The 22801-nt window shown below is 49.1% G+C and overlaps 1 protein-coding gene across 1 annotated transcript in view; it reads right to left on the reverse strand.

Moving 5' to 3' along the window:
- The window catches only part of PLCG2 (phospholipase C gamma 2), a gene marked incomplete at both ends in the record, with an annotated part of 141293 nt that overhangs the window by 39467 nt on the left and 79025 nt on the right, over positions 1-22801 (reverse strand). Inside the window, 11 exons of the mRNA XM_080704228.1 lie at positions 690-799; positions 3951-4022; positions 4736-4916; positions 7449-7568; positions 8862-9062; positions 9197-9372; positions 9883-9972; positions 12654-12758; positions 14781-14949; positions 20623-20743; positions 22238-22323. Of these exons, the coding sequence (XP_080560354.1) occupies positions 690-799; positions 3951-4022; positions 4736-4916; positions 7449-7568; positions 8862-9062; positions 9197-9372; positions 9883-9972; positions 12654-12758; positions 14781-14949; positions 20623-20743; positions 22238-22323 (1431 nt within the window). The remainder of the gene's footprint in view (positions 1-689; positions 800-3950; positions 4023-4735; positions 4917-7448; positions 7569-8861; positions 9063-9196; positions 9373-9882; positions 9973-12653; positions 12759-14780; positions 14950-20622; positions 20744-22237; positions 22324-22801) is intronic.

Here is a 22801-nt window from a genome sequence, read left to right on the forward strand (position 1 = left end):
GGGCTGGGGGTATAGCTCAGAGATACAATGATACAATGTCCCTGGGTTCCATCCCCAGTACCGAGAAAAAAAAAAAAAAAAAAAAAAAGGAAAAAGAAAAAGAAAAACATCAAGCCAGGCTTGGTGGCACACATTTGTAATCCCCACACTTGGGAGGCTGAGACAGGAGGATTGCAGGTTCGAGGACAGCCTCAGCAAAAAGCGAGCCTCTCATTAACCTAGTGAGACCCTGTTTCAAAATAAAAATAAAATAGCACTGGGGGTATAGCTCAGAGGCAAAATGCCCCTGGGTTTAATCCCCAGGGTCACAAAAAATATATATCTAAGCTTGCATAATGGAAAGAGCCTGTACGGCACATCCTCTGGAAGTCTCAATGGCCACATCCATAAAGGGCGGACATTTGTGGACCTAACCCAACAGGACAGTAATGCAGCTTTGCTCAGATGGTGTAGGAAAGTAGTTGGCAAGCACCTGACACATAGTAGGACTCGGATAAATAGCAGCCATCATAATTGCAGTAATATAGTCTATGATCATAGGAAATCTACGTTAGAGGCTACAGTGGGAACTGTTAACGTTGTTTTTTATCCACTTTCCCCGATGAAGGATGCCCCGGCCACCTTCCCCGGTGACCCAGGATGTCAGGGGGGTCCAGACGCCTGTGTCTCCCCGCCCCGCGCAGCCTCACCAGCCCCCGGGCTCCCTGGAGACGTTGTGGATGAGGGCGCCGCGGCAGAAGCTCAGCTCGTCGCTCCGCTTGGCTTTGTAGTCGTACAGGGCCTTCACAGTCCTCTGAGGCTTTCGGGAAACAGGAAGGAAAGGGTCAGGCAGGGTGAGGAGCCCAGGAAGCCGCCCTTCCCGGGTCTCCTAGGAGCAGGTGGCTCCAGCGGCCGGGGCTACGGCGCCATCTGCTGGCGAGGGGCTGTCACTGCAGAGGCCCCTGGGATTGGGGAAGTTCACAGGTGGCACGGTTTCCTGGACACCCGCCCCCGCTGCTGTGTTTCCTTGGGTCAGGGGGCCCTTAACTAGTTGCTCCGCAGAGCACTGACATTTTGCAAGAGTGGTCAAGACAAGACATTCCCCCATGAAATTCATAAGAAGTTTGGCTCTGTGCTGGCAGGAATGAGGCAAGGGGTGACGGTTTCCTTTAGCAAGTTAGCTCCAAGCTCGGTTGCCAAACGGAAACTCATGACAAGATGAACACTCCGCACATCAAGAGTATTATTATTACTAGTAGTAGTAATAGTATTAGTAGTAGTGCTAGCGCTTGAACTCAGGAGAATTTTAACTCTGAGCTACACCCCCAGCTTAGTTTTTCTTAATTATTTTTAATTTTGAAACAGGGTCTCACCAAATTGTTGAGGATCTAAGTTGCTACGGTTGGCCTCGAACCTGTGATCCTCCTGTCTCAGCCTCCCAAGTACTGGGGTTACACATGCGTGCCACCACACCCAGCTAGCAAGCAGATCTTTACAGGCACGCCTCTGAAACTGTCACACCTGTTTTGATCCGGGACTTTCCCGTCCTCTTTCAGAGATGGGCGATGGAATCTGACATGTAGCTGCCCCTGCCTAGCTATGTAAGCTTTAGGCTCACTGAGACTGTTTCCCCATCTGTAAAATGGGAATTAAAGTTCTACATATTTCCCAGGGTTGTTGAGACTATTAAATGAGACAATGCTTAATGACGGCCTACATTCTCACATGCTTACCCTGGTCAAAATCCTGTTTTAAGCCTTTGAACCTATAGTGTCTTCTTATTTATTTTGAAACAGGGTCTAGCTAAGTTCCTGAGAGCCTCGCTAAGTTGCTGATCCTGGTCTAAAACCTGCGATCCTCCTGTCTCAGCCTCCCAAGTACTGGGATGAAAGGCCTGCACCACCATGCCTGGCTCAGCGTCTCCTTCAGTTCTTCGAACAGCCCCAAAAGGGAAGTGATGGCAGTACTATGACTATTTTACATATGAAGAAACTGAGGCTGGGGGATGACGTACTTTGCCCAAGCTGAGCCAGCTGGCAAGTAGCCAAGCCCAGGACCGGATCAATTGCTGAATCATTGCAATAGCTCACGGTGCCCATAAAAAGCAACGTGGACCAGTGTGGTGGCGCGTGCCTAGTACAGCCCAGTAGCTCAGAGTTAGAATATCCCTGGGTTCGATCCCCAGTACCACACAAAAACATTTTGGGGGGGTTCGCAAAACCTATACATACATGGGAGAATGGGGTGACCAGAGTCATTATAAAAACATTCTCCATTTCAAACAAAAGCATCTGCTCCTACACCCGACTTCTCAGGGCTTCATTTTCTGCTGAAGTTATGCATTGACCAAGGATTATAAATTAAAAAAAAAAAAAAAGCCGTTGGCCTCTGGATTCCAAGAGAGTCCACCGGCAGGACCCTTCCTAGGTGAGAGTTGTACACAAATCAAGGGCCAGACAGACTCCCAGATTAAAAAAAAAATTCGCTCTCATTCTTCCTCTACCCGCTCTCACCACCCCGAGATGAAGGCAAAACAGGAGGGCCAGGGGAGCTGGGGGTTAAAAGCAACCCCCCCCCCAACCGTGTGAGGCCACACGGCGGGGGCCGCGTGGGAGCTCAAGACAGCGTTCCCAGGGCCAGGAAGCCGGCGAGCCGCACAGAACCGATCAACACTGCGGGCTCGGTCAGTGGCAAGGATATGTTTGAAAGACTTTAATTACAAGCCATTTGGCCCAAAGGTGGTTCATCAGACCTTGGAATTTTAGCAAGGCACGGCTGCGTTTAGATGGAATTCTTATTGACCTTTATCCTAAGACTTGATGTTGTACTGCCAATCATCGTTTCTTAAAAAAAAATATATGTAAAGCCGGGCGTGGTGGCGCACGCTTGTAATCCCTGCACTTGGGAGGCTGAGACAGGAGGATTGCACGGGTTCGAAGCCAGCCTCGGCTACTTAGTGAGGCTTTCAGCAACTTAGCGAGACCCTGTTTCCAAATAAAATATAAAAAAGATCTGGGAGTATAGCCCGGAGGTAGAAAGCCTCTGGGTTCTACCCCTAGTACCACCAAAAGAAAAAAAAAGGAAAAAAATATATGTAGCTGGGCATGGTGTCACACGCTTGTAATCCCAGCATTTGGGAGGCTGAGACTGGAGGATTGTGGTTCGCAGCCAGCCTCGGCTACTTAGTGAGGCCCTGTTTCAAAATAAAGAATAAAATATAGGGCAGGGGGTGTAGCTCGGAGGTCAATGCCCCAGGTTCTATCCTCAGACCCGCAATAAATAAATAAATATATGTATAAGCTAGGCGTGGTGGCACGTACTTGTAATCCCAGCATTTGGGAGGCTGAGACAGGTGGATCACGGTTCACGGCCAGCCTCAGCTACTTAGTGAGGTCCTTTGTAACTCAGTGAGTCCCTGTTTCAAAATAAAGAATAAAAAATAGGGCTGGGGGTGTAGCTCAGAGGTAGAATGCCTCTAGGTTCCATTCCTAGTACTACAAAAAATAATAATAAGGCTGAAGGTGTAGCTCAGATGTAGAATGCCCCTGGGTTCCATTCCTAGTATATATATATATATATATATATATATATATATATATATATACATACATATGCATATATATATGCATATATATAATAATACAGAATAGGTGTAATAGATATAATAGGTAATGTTATATATTATGTTATATAATTTTGTTTTATTTATTATGCATAATAATATATCTATTACATCTATTATATATTATGTCTATTATTACATCCATTATATAGTATATATTATATATTACATCTATTACATCTATTATATTTATCATATGTGTACTACATCTTCTATATATTATATATTATATACGCATTTTCTAGCCATGTTTTCCAGAATATTCCCTTGCCCCGTGATACGGGCCACGAGGAAGGGGCAGGACGCGCACTCCGCGTTCGCCTAGTGAGTAGGAAGGCCGGCACCGTACCATGGAAGGACTGATTTCACTCGGATCCACATACATTCTGCTGACATCATAGAGGGAATTTATATCACGTTCCTGCAAAAAAAAGAACAGAGAAGAGTCCCCCGTGGAAGAGGCCGTGGCCTCGCCTCGCCCCACACTGGGCAGGGCTGCGGGCTCTGTGCCCTCACCTGCCCTTTGACAGGAGAGTCGAAACCTCACGGGCTGATGGTGGCCGTGGGTAGACAGGAAGGAGCTCTAAAGAAGTCCCCCCAATGTGGAAGCCACCCCAATGCCCCAGAGGCCCTCTCCCCGGCTGTGCGCCGAGCCCTGGGTTTCACTGTGGACACACCGACCTGGTCCTAACTGTGAGAGGGAGGAGCACAGGCTCGAGGGAAACCCTGCAGGCATCTTCTCTGGACCACCCGCTGGAGGAAGGCAGGCAGGTGCTGAAACCGGCCACCGCGGAGGGGTTTACCCAGCAAATGCTACAAACCGGGGCCTTTTCTCCAGCACGCGACCACCGGGCGCAGGAAGGTCTTCCTACATCCTTGGCAAACTGCATCCCCTTCCCCAACACTCTACAGACACACGGCCTCCTTCCCATCGTCCCTCTCAGCATTTTCCACTATCTGACACCTGCTACGTGAATGTTATTTATTATCCGTCTCTCCCAAGCTAGACTGCACGTAGCAAGAGGCCAGGGTCTTAGTGTCCCCAGACCCTGGAGCGATGGGTACCAAGCACACAGTAAGTACTCAGTAAAGCTTTGCCGAGTGAATGAACCAGACCAGAAGCCAGCTGCCTACCATGTGGTAGCGCTCCAGGAGCTCGGGGGTCACCGGGTAGCGCAGCCGCATCTTGCGGTAGAGCGCGTGCTTCTCGTAGTAACTGACGAGCTCTACCAGGCTCTCGAAGTAGGCGGAGGTGCCCAGCACAAAGCGCCTGCCGTCCCGGTTGATGCGACAGTGCTTCACCTTGCCCCTGGCCCTGCGGAGGAAGAGCACGGGAGTTGTTGACACAAATACTGTGTGCCGATTCAAATTTTCTTAAAAAAAAAAAAGTTAAAAGTCTACCTTGAATAGCCAAAGAAATTTCGAGCCCAAAAAAAACAAGCTAGAGGCGGCGCACTATTTGACTTCGAAACATACAGCACAGGTCTCTTCTGTAATCAAAACAGCGGGTTGCTGGCGTCAAAACAGAGGCAGAGGCCAGAGGAACGGAATGTGGAGGCCAGAAATAAGGCCGTGCGTTTATGGCGAATGGGTTTCCAGTAAAGAGGCCAAGAACACACAATACGGAAAAAAATTAAAAAGTCTCTTCGATAAATGGGAGTCGGGAAAAACTGGAGGTCCACATGTAGGGAGGTGAAATGACCACACGCCTGACAGAAAACGCAACTCGAAATGGATTAGAGACTGAAGCTAAAAAACTACTAGAAGAAAATATAGTCAGTACTTGGGAGACTGAGACAGGAGGATCACAGGCTTGAGGCCAGCCTCAGCAAGTAGTGAGACTCTCATCAATCTAGCGAGACCCTGTGTCAAAATAAAAATAAAATAGGGCTGGGGAGGTGTAACTTAGAGGTAGACTGCCCCAGGGTTCCACCCCCAGTGCCAAAAAAGAAAACATAGAAGAAAAGGTTCATGACTTTAGTCTGGGCAGTGATTTTTCAGATATAAGCTCAAAAGCAAGGTAATATAAAAGCAGAAAAAGACAAAGGGGACTGTATGATACAAAAAACTACACAACCAAGGGAACGGTCGACCAACCAAGGAGACCGCACGGGGAACTGGAGAAGATGCCTGCACGCTGGACATCTGATAACGCGCTAATATCCAAAATATATAAGGAACTCTCGGTCACAACTTAAAAAAATGGGCAAAGTGCTGGAAGAAGGATTTCTAAAAAGAAAAGGCGTAAATGTCCAGCAGGTGTAGGACCAGTGTCCGGCATCACTAAAAATGGAAATTTAAACCTGCAACGACGTATTATCTCACACCTCTTAGAATAGCTATTATCAAGCCAGACACTGGGACACATGCCTGTGATCCCAGTACTTGGGAAGCTGAGACAGGAGGATCACGGGCTCAAGACCAGCTCAGCAACTTAGATTCTCAGAAATTTGGCGAGACCCTGTTTCAAAACAAAACAAACACAAAAGGCACCCAGGCTGAACAGAACCATGCGGAGCTTTGGAGTAAAGAGCCAGGCACCAACACCCAGAGGCCCCGGGCTCCCTGCAAGCGGCATGAAGCACAGGAAAGCCACGCTGGGCGGAGAGCCCCGCCTGGCTGGTGCAGACAGAAAGAGGTGTCCACTAAGCTGCCGTGACAATGTCCTTCGCCAAGGGAGCAACTCGGCCCAATCCCAGAAGCCCAGCGTGACGGGGGACCGAGAGAGCCGAGCCCAGGCAATAGAAAGGGGACCGGTGGGCAGGAGCCCCGGGGCAGCCCAGAGCAGTAGCCAGGCGCTGCCAAGAATCCCTATGTGGACATGACCCAGAGTCCCCACTGTCTGTTATTTCCACAAGAAGCAATGTTTTCTTTTTCTTTTTTGTGGTACTGGGGATGGAACCCACGGGCATTCTACCTCCAAGCTACACCCTCAGGCCTATTTTTTATTTATTTTTTATTTTGAAACAGGGTCTCACTGAGTTGCAAAGGACCTCACTAAGTAGCTGAGGCTGTCCACAAACCGCAGTCCTCCTGTCTCAGCCCCCCAAATGCTGGGATTACAAGCGTGCGCCACCACGCCCAGCTGAACTTTTTTTTTTTTTAAAGAGAGATTTCTCTATTTTTTTTAATATCTCCAGGCAAAAGACACACAGGCCTAAGGGGCCCATGGCTTGACGCGGGAGGCTCTGACTGAAGTTCTAACTCAGCCAGCTCTAGGCTGAGTAACTCCTGGCTGGTCCCTGACCCTCTCTGGATGGAACCCCTCTTCCTCCCTTGCAGTAACTACAGCTGCCCATCGCAGGCTGCAGTGCCGCGCTCCATCGGCTGAGCCCTTATGGCAGCCCGATGTGTACAACACAGGAACCCCAGGCACGGCGGGCCGTGCCCCTGCACACAACACACATGAAAACCTGGGACTGGGGAGGGGCAGGAGGAGGAACGGGGACTGAATCCCAACTGCCGTTGATAGAGGGGTAGTTTTGGGGGTGAAACTAGAGACCCAGGGTCTTAAAGATGGTCACGGGGAAGGCGCTGGTGGGAGATCTCTGAGGTCACAGATCTGAGCTGTCTGGATTCAAACCCCAGCCTAGCCGCAGGCTTCTACAAACCTTTGCCCTCCAGATGCCTGTGTTCATCTCGGAAGGACAGGAATAACAGCCAGGCCACGGCGCTGCCGAAAGGTGACAGCAGGTGGCACAGGAGACAGCCGTGTGCCCGGCACAAGCAGCTTTGGCTGCCACTGTGGCCGTCCCCGCTGCCATGCTTGTGGGGGACGCTTCGAGGCAGGCGTCCCCGGAAGCCACCCTGTGCTTCCTACACCTCCTCTGGGAAGCACCGCACCTACCTGAAGGTGATGGCGTAGGAATCGGTCCCCTCCCGCTTCCGGATGAGGAAGGCTCCGTCGCGGGGGATCCGCATCAGCATGTCCTCCGCCTCTCCGCGGCTCAGCCTGTCGTAGTACCACCTGTGCCCGGGCAGGAGGGATGGCCAGGTGAGTGCCCTCCCAGGCTGCTGGCCAGCTCCCGGGGGGGAGGGAATAATGGGCTCCAGGGACACCTGGAATCTGGCCCCAGAAACGGCCATGATATCATGCAGGGATTCCCAGCCATCAATGCCTCCAAAGACAGAAAACTTTATAAAAGAATAGTTAAGTGAGTCCACTTAAGAGGCCAAGAGAAAAAAATCAACTTGTCTATACCCGCCCATCCAGCTGGAGCCCGAGGTGTCCCTCACAGGGTTGGCGTGGCGATTATATCAGGGCTCAGGAAGTCTGAGCAGAGAGCTCATGGGAGCTGTGGACAGGTTTCTGTGTTTGGTTTTTTTTTTTTTTTTTGGGGGGGGTACTTGGGATGGAACCCAGGGGTATTCATCCTCTGAGCTATACCTCCAGTCCTATATTTTTTAATTATTTATTTTGAACCAGGTCTCAATAAGTCGCAGAGGGCCTCGCTGAGTTGCTGAGGCTGGCCACGAACCTGCAATCCTCCTGCCTCAGCCTCCCAAGTACTGGGATTACGAGTGCGCGCCACCACGCCCTGCTCTGGTTATTTCTTAACATGAGAAGTGGCAAGTTTTCAAAGGCAAGCCTCGATAACTTAGGGAGACCCTGTTTCCAAACAAAAAATAAATAAAAATAGGGCTGGACTGTAGTTCAGAGGTAGAATGCATCTGGGTTCAATCCCTAATACCACAAGCATTAAAAAAAAAAAATTATTTGCAGAACCGGTTGGCCTTTTGCAAGGGACAACTTGAGATTCATGTTAGCGGGAAAAGAAATGAAGGGAGGGCCCTTGCAATATTTTTTTCTTCATTCGCCGTCGGAATAAACAGGAAAGAGCTCTGGTAAGCAAAATAAATAAATAAATAAATAAATAAATAAATAAATAAATAAATAAATAATAAAACCACCAGGCCAGAATGAACCTTTAAAACAAAGCTTTTGGCCTCAGAACTAAAAAGATAGGATGGGGCAGGGGGACTGGAGAAGGACTAAGCAAGTAATGTGTGTGTGTGTCTATCATCTTTTATCCCATTAGGATGAATGGCTACAATATACCAGTTAAAAAATATTTTTTTAAAAAAAGGAAAAAAAAAAGTAGAAAGCTGGGGAGGAGAGTGCAGATCAGAGTGCAAGGGTGGCGGCTGGAGGGAATCCTGAGAGGGCCAGGACGAGGGGGCCCGTGGGGCCGGCGGCAGGAACAGCGCCTCCCGGCTTCACCCCGGGGGTGTCTGCCTCCCGCCACCCCCGAGGACCTACGGCTTGGACTCGTGCGGGTTGGGGTTGGGCACGGGGTCGGTGAGCCGCAGCTCGAACTCGGCGCAGCGCAGGTGCGCCTCCCGGTAGTGCTGGATGAGGGCGTAGATGCTGCCGAAGGTGAGGTTGTCCGTCAGGTAGTACTTCATGGCGCCGCCCTCCGTGGTGGAGCGGATGCGGCAGTGCTGCACCCGGCCCGACCGCCTGCGGGGACAGGGATGCCTCAGCGCCCAGGTCCAGCTGCATCCAGGGTCCCACGGTGGGGAGGCTGCACACCTGCGCGCCCCGCCTCCGTCCACCCGCGTGGGGGGGCGGGTGCGCCCGGGAAGGGGCGTTACCAGAAGGACAAGGTGTAGTCGTTGGGGTAGGTCTCGCTCTCGCGCACCAGGAAGGTGCCGTCCTTGCCGCCCGTCTCGGCGCAGTACTCCTGTAGCAGCTTCTCGGCGCTCGTCCTCTTCTCTACTTTCTTGTGGAACCATTTCTCCCCAAAATGCAGCTCCGTGGGGGGAGTATCCTGGGCCACAGAGAGGAACAGGGGCTTCTGACAGCTGCCCCTGCCCTCCCCTGGCCGCCACCTTCTCCTCCCGGCTCCCGGGGTCCTGGAGACAGGGGTCCCCAATAGAAGCTGTAATTCTGCTCTACAGATAGTCTGAGAGCCACGCCATCCTGGGAATGCATCCTAGAAGCTCCGCAGAAGACGGCCAGCAGCTGGAAGCGACAGGGCAGGCAAAGCCAAGGACCAGGGCGGGGGCTGGCGCTAGAGAGAGCTTCGAAATGTCCATGTCCTCTCCAGGGAGCTCGGGCCACATCTAAGGCCAGTCAGGCCCAGCAGAGAGCAGGAAAGAGCTGTGAATCTTATTGGTTAAGCACCAGGGCCAGCCAGCCAATCAGAGAAGAGCCAGTCAGGCTTTGGTACCCAAAGCTGCAGCTCCTTGGTGCTAAGGATTTCCTGTGCCTCCTATATGGAGGTCTCCAGGACACCAAAGATGAGCAAGAAGGTCAGAGCAGCCAGGTCTGCCCCTACCTGGGGCGGTTCCTCCTCCACGGCCTGTTCAATGTCATCGCTGAAGGACAGCTTGGCGTCTGCAATGGCACAGTAATGCCGAGTCCACTTCTAGAAAGCAAAATTGGCATCAGTCTCCCCTGAGATCTTAACCCATCAACTCTGGGGCCTCAGGCCCTGTGGGGCACCACCTCTGTGGTCTCTGAGGACTCTCTCTGCCTAGTTTTAGAGAGATTTCACTGTTCCCTTTGAAGCATTTCTTTTTTAAAACATCCAGCTGGGTTTGGTGGCACTCGCCTAGAATTCTAGTACCCAGGTGGCTGAGAGAGGAGGATCACAGGTTCATAGCCAGCCTCAGCAACTGAGTGGGACTCTATCTCAAAATAAAAAATAAAATAGGTCAGAGAGTGCTGGATCAAAGGTAGTATGTCTTTGGGTTAAATCCCCAGTTCCAAGGGGAAAAAAGACAAATATTACTTTGAGCTTATTTTGTCATTTGGAGGACCTTTAAAATCAGTGCATCTAGGCCGGGCGTGGTGGTGCACGCTTGTAATCCCCGCGCTTGGGAGGCAGAGACAGGAGGATCGCGCAGGTTTGAAGCCAGCCGCACTGGCTTAGGAGACCCTGTTTCCAAAAATAAAATAGGTCTAAGAGTGTAGCCCGGAGATAGACGGGCTTCCAGGAACCCCAGTACCACCAAAAAAATAATAATAATAATAAAATAAAATCAGTGCATCTAAGAGTAGATGCGGCTGACTATCCAATTTCTGCCGCATATTTAATTTCCAGCCTTTCACCAAGGATAGGATGGGCTGGTATGCCCTCACGACTCTCCTTCCTGTTTCTTCTACTTGTTAAGACTTTCTGGATTTTTCAGCCAATGGGTCTAAAGACCTCTCCTGCAACATTTAATTGTGAATTCCATATTAACTTAAATTTTAACTATATTTCTTATATTTATTTCCAGGATGTAAGAACAGACAGGTCAAAACATGCTCAAATAGGTGTGCGTGTTGGGCTATGAGAAGAAGCATCAGCGTTTCCAATGCCTTGTTCCCATCAAAATATGGCATTCCCCGTGAGACTCTCCCAGATGGGAGGGTGCCAGGGAGTCAGGCCAAGGAATTACATGTGGCATCCTGGACGAGAAAGAGGACCTTAGAGGACAAACTGGTAAAACTGAACTAAGGTCTACAGCTTAACTCGCAGTATTATGCCAATGTTAGTTTTCTGATTGTGATCATCGTACTATGGTAATGTAGGATGATCTTCTTTGGGAAAGCTCTGTGGAGATGTCTGGGGACCTTCTGTACTACTGTGTGTAAATACACATTATACTGCATACAAAACCATTCTTAGCCAGGCATGGTGGTGCATGCTTGTAATCTCAGAGGAGGTTGAGAGTGGAGGATCACACAGGTTCAAAGCCAGCCTCAGCAACTTAGTGAGGCTCTCAGCGACTCAGTGAGACACTGCTTCAAAATTAAATAACAAAACGGGCGTGGTCACGCTTGTAATCCCCGTGCTTGGGAGGCGGAGACAGGAGGATCGTGCAAATTAGAAGCCAGCCTCACTGGTTTAAGAGACCCTGTTTCCAAATAAATTATTAAAAAAAAAAAATAGGTCTGAGAGTGTAGCTCGGAGGTGGAAGGGTTCCATCCCCAGTACCACGAAAATAAATTAATTAATTAAATAAAGAGGCCAGGCATGGTGGCGCATGCTTGTAATCCCCGCGCTTGGAAGGCAGAGACAGGAGGATCATGCAGGTTCGAAGCCGGCCGTACTGGCTTAAAAGACCCTGTTTTCAAATAAAAAGTATAAAATAGGTCTGAGAGTGTAGCCCAGAGGTAGAAGGGTTTCCAGGAACCCCAAAACCACAAATAAATAAATAAATAAATAATCAATCAAAATAGGGCTGGGGGTATAGCTCTGAGGTAGTATGCCCCTGGGTTCTATCCCCGGTACTACAAAAATAAATAAATAAAATCATTCTAAAATAGGCCAGATACATGGGTGTACATCTGTAATTCCAGTTGTTGGGAGGATGAGTCAGGCAGATCACAGGTTCAAGGCCAATCTCAGCAACTTAGTGAAACCCTGTTTCTCTTTCTTTCCTTCTTTCTTTCCTTTCTTTCTTTGTTTCTCTTTCTTTCCTTCTTTCTTTCTTTCTTTTTTGTGATACTAAGGATAGAACCCACAGGCATTTTACTCCAAGTTACACTCCCAGCCATATTTTTTATTTTTATTTTGAAACAGTCTTGCTGGCTTGATGAGTCTCACTCCTTGCTGAGGCTGTCCTCAAACCTGTGATCCTCCTATCTCAGCCTCCCAACTACTGGGATTACAGGCATACACCACCACACCCAGTTGAGACCTTGTTTTAAAATAAAAACTAAGCTGAACGTGGTGGCGCATGTTTGTAATCCCAGTACTTCTGAGGTTGAGACAGGAGGATCGCAGGTTCACAGCCTGCCTCAGCAACTTACTGAGACCCTGTCTCAAAATAAAAAATAAAACAGAGTTGGGGGTATAGCTTGGAAGTAAAATGCCTCTAGGTTCCACCCCTAGTACCACAAAAAAAATAATAATAAAATATAAAATAGGGCTGGGGATATAGCTCAGAGGCAGAATGTCCAAATAAAATATCCAAGTATAAAAGAAACCATTTAATTATGAGGGCACATTCACTCGGCTCAAATGGGAGGAAGGCAGGAGCGTCCTCGGCTCCCCGGGGTCTAGGGAGGGCCGGGAGGTCGGCATCCATAGCGGGTAGGGGGAGAGGCCCGGCCCACCTGGTCGATGGAATCCCACATGTACAGTTCGCCCTGCTGCTTGTGTTCGTCTTTCTTGTCCTCCACGTTGACGTCCACGTCCCCTCGGGGGCCCAGCTTCTTATGCTGAGGAAGAAGAAATCCACAGAGCCTGTCTCTCGTGAAACCCAAGTTCAGGTCTTAAAGCCAGCACACATCCGCCCGCATCAGTGAGCACACACCTGCGCCTTCCTGTCTCGGGCCCTTTGCACTGACTGTTTCTTCTGCCTGGCTCTTCTCTCTCACAACACCTAGCCCAGTGCTCGGGACCAGCAGCTCAGAAGAAAGGGTCTGTCCTAAACGCCCTGCAGGACACGGGCACACCAGAGCCCCGGCTTCTCCCCGCACACTGTCCTGATGTTTGTACCTGCGCCCTGCGAGATCTGGAAAGACGCCAGACCCCGTTCTTGGAATGTTAACAACACACCCACTTGTGAGGGAAGCCAATTATACTGAAATACAATTATTAAAATTGTAAATAAAAACAACTGCAATATACTAATAGCCCCGCTTCTTCATTAGCATCTTAAATAAGACCTAGAGGCAGAGCTGATCGCGGTCCCAATTCCCAAGTAGCACCAGAGCGCGATGTTATTTTGGCAACATCTAAAACAACTATAAAAGTGATATGAGCTGGGCGTGGTGGCACACGCTTGTAATCCCAGGACTTGGGAGGCTGAGAAAGGAGGATCGCAGGTTTGAGACCAGCCTCAGCAAGTAGTGAGGCCCTCATCAACCTAGCAAGACTGCTTCCAAGTAAGAAATAAAAATGGGCTGGGGGTGTAGCTTCAAAGGTAGAATGCCTCTGGGTTCAATCCCCAGTAACACACACACACACACACACACACACACACACACACACACACACACACGATATGGAAATATCTGTGCCTTGTGCTGGTGACAAAGCCCAGGCTTGCTGCCAACCTTCATAACGGAAGTGTTAATTTTCATACTGGGACTAATAAAAATCAGAAGAAATGTTTTCCCCCCATTGATGATAACATGGTGCCCCTCCCCAAATTCTAGCCATGCTTTTTTTTTTTTTTTTTTTTTTGCAGAACTAAGGGTTGAACCTAGAGGCATTCTATCTCTGAGCTACAACCCCAGCCCTAATTTTTATTCTTTTTTTTTTTTTCTTTCTGCAGTACTGGGGATGGAACCCAGGGGCATTCTATCTCCAATCTTCGCCCTCAGCCATAATTTTTATTCTTTATTTTGAGACAGGGTCAAATGGCCTCACTAATTAGCTGAAGCTATGCTCCAATGGTGATACTCCAAGCGTGCGCCATCCTGCCCGGCTTCGTTATTCTTTACTTTGAATCAGGGTCTCACTAAGTTGCAGAGAGCCTCACCAGATGCTGAGGCTATCCTTGAACCCACAATCCTCCAGTCTCAGCCTCCCAAGTACTGGGATTATAAGCGTGCGCCATCACGCCCAGCTAGCGGTGCATTCTTTATGGTCTGTGGGACCCCAGCTAAAAACCTGTCCTGGGAGACGGTAGGGCAGGATATGGAGATCCTGGGTCCTTGGATCACCTGTGGGCCAGACCTTAAAGCTCCTAGAACATTCTCCTTCTTTGGAAGAGGAAATAAATTCTCCTGTGCTTTAAGCCACTACATTTCTGGTCTCTTTTTTCCTAATATCACCTAAATGTTCCTTTGGGGTCTCTGGGCCCAGATACAATCATGCACTCTCCCCAGCATGCAGGGAACGCCAGCCCCTCACCCTCTGGTCACTTGTAGCCTGACTTAGGAACTGTCACTCCCCACACTGGCCGGGGAGCTCTCGAGGAAAAGGAACAGTACCTCGGCCACCAGACGCCACTGGCACCCAGGAGGGGCTGACTCAGGTGAATGAATGAATGAATGAATGAATGAATGAATGAATGATTAGTTACAGACCACCTGCCGCAGGACACAGTGCCAAGCACGTCACACACATCCTATACATCTGCTCCCAGCGAGCTAATGAGGTGGCGTCTACATGAGCCCCGGAGACCAGGCGGGACACAGAGGCACCCAGAGGTTAAAGGGCCCCGCCCAGGGTCAGGGCGTGGGGAAGGAGAGCAGGCCTGCTGGGCTCCCCACCCTCCCTGGGCGGCCCACCTTGATAATGATCTTCTCCCGCAGCTGGCTGGGCGAGGGCAGCTGGTCGGCGCTGGCCTCCGTGGGCCTGGTCAGCAGCAGGTCGCCAAGGACATCCTTGAACACCTTGGCCATGTGGCGCTGTTGCTCCACGCTGCAGTGTTCCTCGATGGACAGGATGACCGGGAAGCTGCGGGCAGAGGGCTGGGTGGGCTGGGGAGGGGAGCAGGCGCCCTGCACGGCTGCCCCAGGCCCACCGGCAGACTCCAGAGCCATGGACGGACAGCTGCCTCGAACTCATGGCAGCTCCCTGGTGATAACACATGGCTCATATTGTCTGTTCCAACCCCAGAGTGCTCGTCAATGGAGTCACTGTCTGGCACTTGGCACATCCAGGTACAAATGGCCCGGCCACTGCTTCTGTTCTCTTTAATCCACTCACATCTTTAAACTTATGTCCAGAGCAGAACCCCGCAACTTTGTTTTTAACGTCAAACCCTATAGAAAATGTGAAAAGATCATTCAACGGGCCCTCATGTATGGGTCACCTAGAGTCAGCCTAGAATGGTCACAATTGTCACGGGTGCATGGGCCTCTGCTGACCTACTTATTATTCTATTTTTATAAAATATTAGCTGGACATGGTGACACATGCTTGTAATCCTGGTACTTGGGAGACTAAGACAGGAGGACTGTGGTTCAAGGACAACCTCAGCTATGTAGTAAGGCCCTCTGCAACTCAGCGAGACCCTGTTTTGAGACAAAAAGTAAAATAGGGCTGGGGGTGTAGCTCAGAGGCAGAATGCCCCTGGGTTCAATCCCCAGTGCTGCAAAATAAATAAATAAAATATGCCGGGCGTGGTGGCTCACGCTTGTAATCCCCGCGCTTGGGAGGTGGAGACAGGAGGATGGCGCAGGTTCCAAGAGACCCTGTTTCCAAATAAAAAGTATAAAATAGGTCTGGGAGTGTAGCCCGGAGGTAGAAGGGCTTCCAGGAACCCCAGTACCACCAAAAAATAAAAATAAATAAATAAATAAATAAATAAAAGTAAATAAATAAATAAAATATATTGTTTTTCAGTATCCATATATCACTGAATACACGTTAATGTCATTTGTATATGTGCATGTGTGTATATTTATTATCTGTGTGTACATGCATATTTGTATACTGTATTGTGTATCTTTATGTATGGGTGTGTTTACAGCCGTTCATATTATCTGCGGGAATTATGGCCCACGAGTCACCACCAACACTGCGTAGCAAACCCCTGAGCCATTCACTGTTCTAAGGGGAAGCAGAGGGTTAGGGTCTTTTGAGCTTCTGGTCGTAACAGAGTTAGAATTTGGCTATAGAATGCCCCTTGGAAACGTTCATGTACAGGCAATGGGCACAAAATATTTTTTAAATGTTCAGAGGTGAAATCATTGAATCATGATGGTTCTAATTTCATCAATGAATAAATTCACTGATGAATTAGTGGATTTATTGGGTGGTGAGGTAAGCAAGTATGGGTGTGGCCTTGGGACCATATATCTATGTCCTTCAACCCTTCCTCTTGCTCTCTCTGCCTCCTGGGAACCACCATACCCTGAGCTCCACAGATGGGACCCAGCCTAACGGGACTGAAACCTCCAGAACTGTCAGCCTCGCAACAGATTTCCTTCCCCTAAGTTGTAGTCATCGGGTGTTTTGCAGCACAGCAGTGAAACTGTTGAATGAAACAAAAGTTTTCATGAACCAATAAATACAAGACTTTGTTTTATGTGTGTTTCTATTTAAAGACACCTGCCTGGGTACAGATGGTTCATTAGTGACCTGGAACCTGTAGCCCACAGGGCTGGAGCTCATGCTTGAACGAAGCTGGTGTGGCACACGTTTTCACACACATCACAACCTCAGGAACAGCAGACAGCGCTTGGCGCTGAGCTTGGGACCATTTTAAAGGGTGAAGTCATCAACAAAAATATGAAAAATAATGGCACAAGATAGATGACTAAAAGGATGTGTGTTTGCTATTCAGGAACTGAAACCGAGCCGAGCTGGGCGCGTGAGCGGAAGAGGCTCGTATTCCCATCCCTCTCACACGGCCACGAACTGCCCAGAAAGAGCTCCGTGATCTGATCTGGAGTTACAAATAAACTTTAGGGTGAGTTAACAAACAGAATCCACCAAAAGAATTGATGTGTGTGTGTGTGTGTGTGTGTGTGTGTGTGTGTGTGTGTTTGTGTGAGATTTGAACATGTGCATATGTATATAACATTTGTACCTTGCCCAAGTTATCTGCATATATATTTGTGCCTATATATATACTAGTGTATGCATTTACATTTTTTGTGTATATGTGGTACTGGGGATGGAACCCCAGAAGGGTGCATTCTACCTCTGAGCTATACTCACAGCCCCTATTGGTTTTTTGTTTTGTTCTTGTTTTGCGGGTCTGGGGATGGAACCCAGAGGCATTCAACCTCCGAGCTACAGCCCCTGCCCTACTTTTTATTCTTTATTTTGAAACAGGGTCTCATTAAGTTGCAGAGGGCCTCACTAAGTAGTAGCTGAGGCTGTCCGTGAACCGCGACCCTCCGGTCTCAGCCTCCAGAATGCTAGGATTACAAGCGTGCACCACCACGCCCGGCTTCTATTGTTTTATTCTGAAATAGGGTCTAAGTTGAGGAGGACCTCACTAAGTTGCTGGGTCTGGCCTTGAACCTGCAACCTGTCTTAGCCTCCCAAGTATTAGGATTATAAGTGCCCAGCCTGTGTATTTTTCTTGCATCATTTGAAAGGAGGTTCAGACACCCTCCACATAGATCTCCTAAGAACAAGACCATTCTCGTGAGAACAAGACCATTCTCTGGCCTGCACACACCATTACTGAATCTCAGAAGATTATCATGAATCTAATATCACTGAATATATAGACCATACTCAAATTTCAAAGAAATGTGGCCTATAGCTATGTTTTGCTTTTCCATTGAGAATTCATTTGAGGCTTGAGTAATGCGTTTATTATGAAGCAAACTATATATTTTTTTGGTGGTGGTGGTACTGGGGGTGGAACCCAGGAGCTTTCTCCCTCCGGGCTCTACTCCCAAAACTATTTTTTATTTTATTTGGAAACAGGGTCTCACTAAGTTGCTGAGAGCCTCACTCAGTAGCTGAGGCTGGCTTCGAACCTGTGCGATCCTCCTGTCTCAGCCTCCCAAGCACGGAGATTATAAGTGTGCGCCACCACGCCTGGCGAAGCAAAACTATATTTTAAAGGGAGCTCTGTCAAAAATAAGAAGCCACATCTCTAAATGAAAATGAAAGTAAATGTAGGAAGAAAATTTAAAATAAAATAAATTTATTTAGGATAAATCTATTTATTTATTTAAAATAAAATTATTTAGCCAAATTTCACCTCAAATCAACCCTGGCCCCAGCAATCCTGGGAAACACAGGTCCAAGCAAGTCCCCGTATGGTCCATACACCCGAGCAGAACCCAACAGCTCAAAAGTGCCAGAACAGAGCTGGGCGTGGTGGTGCAGGCTTGTGATCCCAGCATTTGGGAGGCTGAGACCGGAAGTTTGCAGGTTTGAGGCCAGCCTCAGCTACCTAGTGAGGCCTTCTGCAACTCAGTGAGACCCTGTTTCAAAATAAAGAATAAAAAATAGGGCTGGGTTCCATCCCTAGTACCACAAAAAAAAAAAAAAAAAAAGATTCCAGAGCAAAGGAACCCTAGGAAGTTTGGCGCCAAAACTCCACTGGCAGCCAACTCTGAACTGAATGGGTGCTGCTTATAATCTTTTAAAAATTCCTTCTTAATATGAATATTTACCCACTTACTGCAAAAGTATTAATAAATTTGATTATGGGTTTCTAGGCCTCTCCAGACCTACTTTTACCAGAAAATAAAACCATCTAGCTCTGAATAATACCATGTCCTATGAACACATATCAACTCACAAGCAGGTAGGGGTTCAGCACCTACATCCTGGAAATCAAAGCAGACTCTCCCAGAAGTTAGCTGCAGTCTGAACGCAGATGTTCCCAACGCACAGCTGCCAAAGGCTCGGTCCCCAGGGCGGCTGTATTGGGAATGGGACCCCGTAGAGAATGGAGCTTAGGGGAGGTCTTTAGGTCTTTGGGGGCCCGTGAAGAAGACTGTGGACCCTGACTGACCCCTCTCTCTTCCCCTTGTTCCCTGGCTCTCGGGGTGAGTGGTTTTGGTCCACTGTGCACAAAAGCCATGATACACTGCCCAGAACAATGGGGCCCATCGATCATGCACCGCAGCTCCCAAAACTAGAAGCCCAAATAAACCCTTTCACTTTATAAGTTAACTGTATCAGGTATTTTGTTACAGTGACCGAGAGCTGACAAAGTCTGAGCAGCAATTTCACCATTTCTGGGAATGCAAGGGTCCTTCCCTGCTCTACCGACAACAGAGGTCAGCCCAAGAAAGGGCCAGGGTCACGGTGGGAGGGTACTGTGAGCAGCAATTTAAAGGTTTCCTGCCAGGGAGGGAAAGACTTTCATTATTTTTTGGTCTCAGCACAGCGCTTCTACCCAGCTCTAGGAATGTACCCTAAGTGTAATAAAAAAGAAAAACCACCTGGGCGTGGTGGTGCTTGCCTGTAATCCCAGCACCTAGGAGGCTGAGACAGGAGGATCACAGGCTTGAGACCAGCCTCAACAATTTAGCAAGACTGTTTCAAAAACAAAAAATTAAAAGGGCTGGGGGTGAAATACCTCTAAGTTCAATCTCCAGGAAAGAAGGAAGGAAGGATTTATTTACTAAACGCTTTTTACCTACCAGGCACAGTGCTAAGCACTTAGTATATATCATCTCATTTACTTTTTACAACATCCCTGTGAAGTAATGTAATTATCACCTCCATTTTTTTTTAAGATGTGGGAACCAGCCGGGCATGGTGGTGCACACCTGTAATCCCAATACTAGGAAGGCTGAGGCAGGAGGATCATAGGTTCAAAGCCAGCCTCAGCAACTTGGTGAAAGCCTGATTCAAAATAAAAAATAAAAGCTGGGTGTGGGGGCACACACTTGGAATCCCCACATTTGGGAGGCTGAGACAGGAGGATCACGGCACAAGGACAGCCTCAGCTACTTAGTGAGACCCTTTGCAATTCAATGAGACCCTGTTTCAAAATAAAGAATAAAAAATGGGGCTGGGGGTGTAGCTCGGTGGTAGAATGACTCCGGGTTCTATCTCCAGTACCGCAAAATAAATAAATGAATGAATGAATGAATGAATGAATGAATGAATGAAAAGGATCGGGGTTATAGCTTAGAGGTAGAATGTCCCTAAGTTCAATCTATAGTACCAAAAAAAACAAAAGATGGGGACCTGCAGCATAGAACATTAAGTGTCCAGCCCAGATTGAATCGTTATTAACAGAGCTGAATTCAGACTCGTAGAGGATTCCAGACTCCATCTCCACGGGTGCTGTTCCACACTCGGGATGTTAAAAGATCCCCGTCAGCCGGGCGTGGTGGCGCACGCTTGTAATTCCCCGCTTGGGAGGCAGAGACAGGAGGATCGCGCAGGTTCGAAGCCAGCCGCGCGCGCTGGCTTAGGAGACCCTGTTTCCAAATAAAAATGTAAAAATAGGTCTGGGAGTGTAGCCCAGAGTTAGAAGGGCTTCCAGGAACCCCAGTACCACCAAAAAAAAAAAAAAAAAAAAAAAAAAGATCCCCGTCTTTCCACTGCAGCCACAGGGGCCTCTTGCCAGCCCTGGGGAGTGACTTTCGCAAGGGGGGACCCTGTGTTTGGTGAGAAGGTGGGCACCTGCCCACGTGTCTATCCGACCCCAGCTGCTTCCCCTCGAGGCAAGCCACCTGGAGACCGAGCGCCAACCTGGAGGTCACAAAGGCGTGGTCCTTGATGGCTTGCACGACGTCGTCGAACTTGATCTTGGTGGTCCGCGTCCAGCCGTGGTAGATGATGGGCTTCCCGTCGGGCCCGTCCCAGCAGTCCACTAAGGAGAGAAACATGGCATCCTCAACACCAGCAAGTGTGTCCTCCAAGGGTCCTGGCTATTGCCAGGACACTGCAGGGAACACACAGGGTCACCTGTGCACACCTGGTTACCCACACACTTCGGTGTCACGGTACATTTCTCAGGAGAACGAGTTCCAGTGCTTCTTGGTCTTTGTTTTTTGTTTTGTTTTGTGTCTGTGGTGCTGGGGATTGAACCCATAGGCATTCTACCATGAGCTACATCTCAGCCCTGTTTTACTTTTTTATATGGAAACAGATCTCACGAAGTTGCAGAGGGCCTCACTAAGTTGCTGAGGCTGGCCTCGAACCTGCAGTTCTCCTGCCTCCGCCTCCCAAGTACTGGAATTACAAGCATGCGCCACCACACCTGGTTTCAATGCTTCTTTTTAAATAGGATATTCTTAATAGGTCTTGCTTTCTCATTTCATCTGTTTAACCTTGGCTTGGCTTTTGTGCCAGCGGAAATAACTGAAAACAATGAGAAAACTTATTCGAGGTTCACGGTAAAAAATATTTAAACAGAAAGACATTGGAGAAGGTGAACGGCCCCTAGATTTTCAACGGGAACAGGAGGGAGCAGGTGCTGACAGCTGCTAAGTTCACGTCTTCACAACTGCTTCTTCCTGGGAGCAAGAAAGCACAGACTGGGGGACTCTGCTGAGTAACGGCTCCTTAATGTTGACACTACGGTGAGTGTTTCTGATGACGCTGGAGTCTAGACTCCAGCTTTGTGCCTTCTTCCAGACAAATACACTGCTACGTTTGGGGTAAGTGTCCCCGAAGGTCCTGAGTTAAAGGCTCAGCCCCCGGGGGGATGTGCTATGGGGAGGGGCAGGACCCTTAAGAGGCAGGACTCAAGGGGAGATCTTTAGGTCATTGGGGGCGTGTCCTTGAAGGGGACTGAGGGACCCGGCCTCTTCCTCTTCCTCTTCTCCTTCCTAGCTGATGGCGTAAGAACTTTCTCAGCTGTTCTCTCTTGACATCATGCGCTTATTCTGAGGCCAGAAGCAATGGACCCCCTGCCAGGCCAAATCAAACCTTTCATCTTCACAATGAGGAGCAGGCTAACACAGGCCCCCATGAGCCTTTGGTGGCCGCATGAGCCTGGAAGGGAAGGATTCACGCGAGCAGGATGTTTCGAAAGGAGGCCTCTGCCATCGGCCCACCCATGGAGGCCACCTGGGCGGCTCCTGCCCAGTTGCTCAAAGATCCCTCCACACAGCTAATACGAGGTGCCCAGGGATACTCAGAACCCAGGCTATAAAACCAAAGGTCAATGATTTGCCTTTTGCTAAAAACAGGAAACTGACAAATGTTGATGAATCAGCCCTCGATTCTGGCCCCAGCCTCCCGCTGTAATGGGACATTTTCTAAAAATCCACCCCCAATACTTAGGCCTTTTTAAAAAAAAATGGCAGCAGTAACTACAGCAGCCCAGGTTTGTGGCAACGTCCCCCACTGAGCTACTCACGTTCAATGCAGCGGCAGCCCAGGCGCAGGCAGCGGATGTACGCTTCTGTGGACGACTCGCTGCGCAGCTGGTCACCTGTGAGGTACCTGAAGGAAACAGGACGGGTGGCTGTGGTCGGGGGAGCCAGGCAGGGTGGCCCAGCATCTCAGGGCATCCTTGGGGAACTTCTGAGTCCAAACCCCCAAAGTCCTGAGTCTTTCCCATCTAAAAACACCCAGGCTGAGGTCTAGGTCAAATACATACAGTCTCGTGGCTACACCCTTAGGTGTGGGCAAACTGCAGGATGGGACAGTGACCTTTGGCTGTCCAATAGTCACGGAGACACTGTGCTCCTTTCGGGAAAGATGGTCAAAGGGTGTCAAGAGTTAGAGAGACGTGGGTGACCATGAGGGTACCCACAGCCTTGGTGTCGGCGAGGACGAGGCAGGCCCCCACGTCGTCCCAGGGCTGGAGGCCGGCACAGTGTAAAGTGGTGTTCAACAGCTCAACAACTACTGGTGGGATTTATTACGCTGTGAACCGTGCCCCCCACAGGTGCCTCTAAAATACTTATTTTTATGCATT

This window comes from Muscardinus avellanarius, assembly GCF_963383645.1.
Source record: "Muscardinus avellanarius genome assembly, chromosome: 10".
Taxonomy (NCBI): domain Eukaryota; kingdom Metazoa; phylum Chordata; class Mammalia; order Rodentia; family Gliridae; genus Muscardinus; species Muscardinus avellanarius.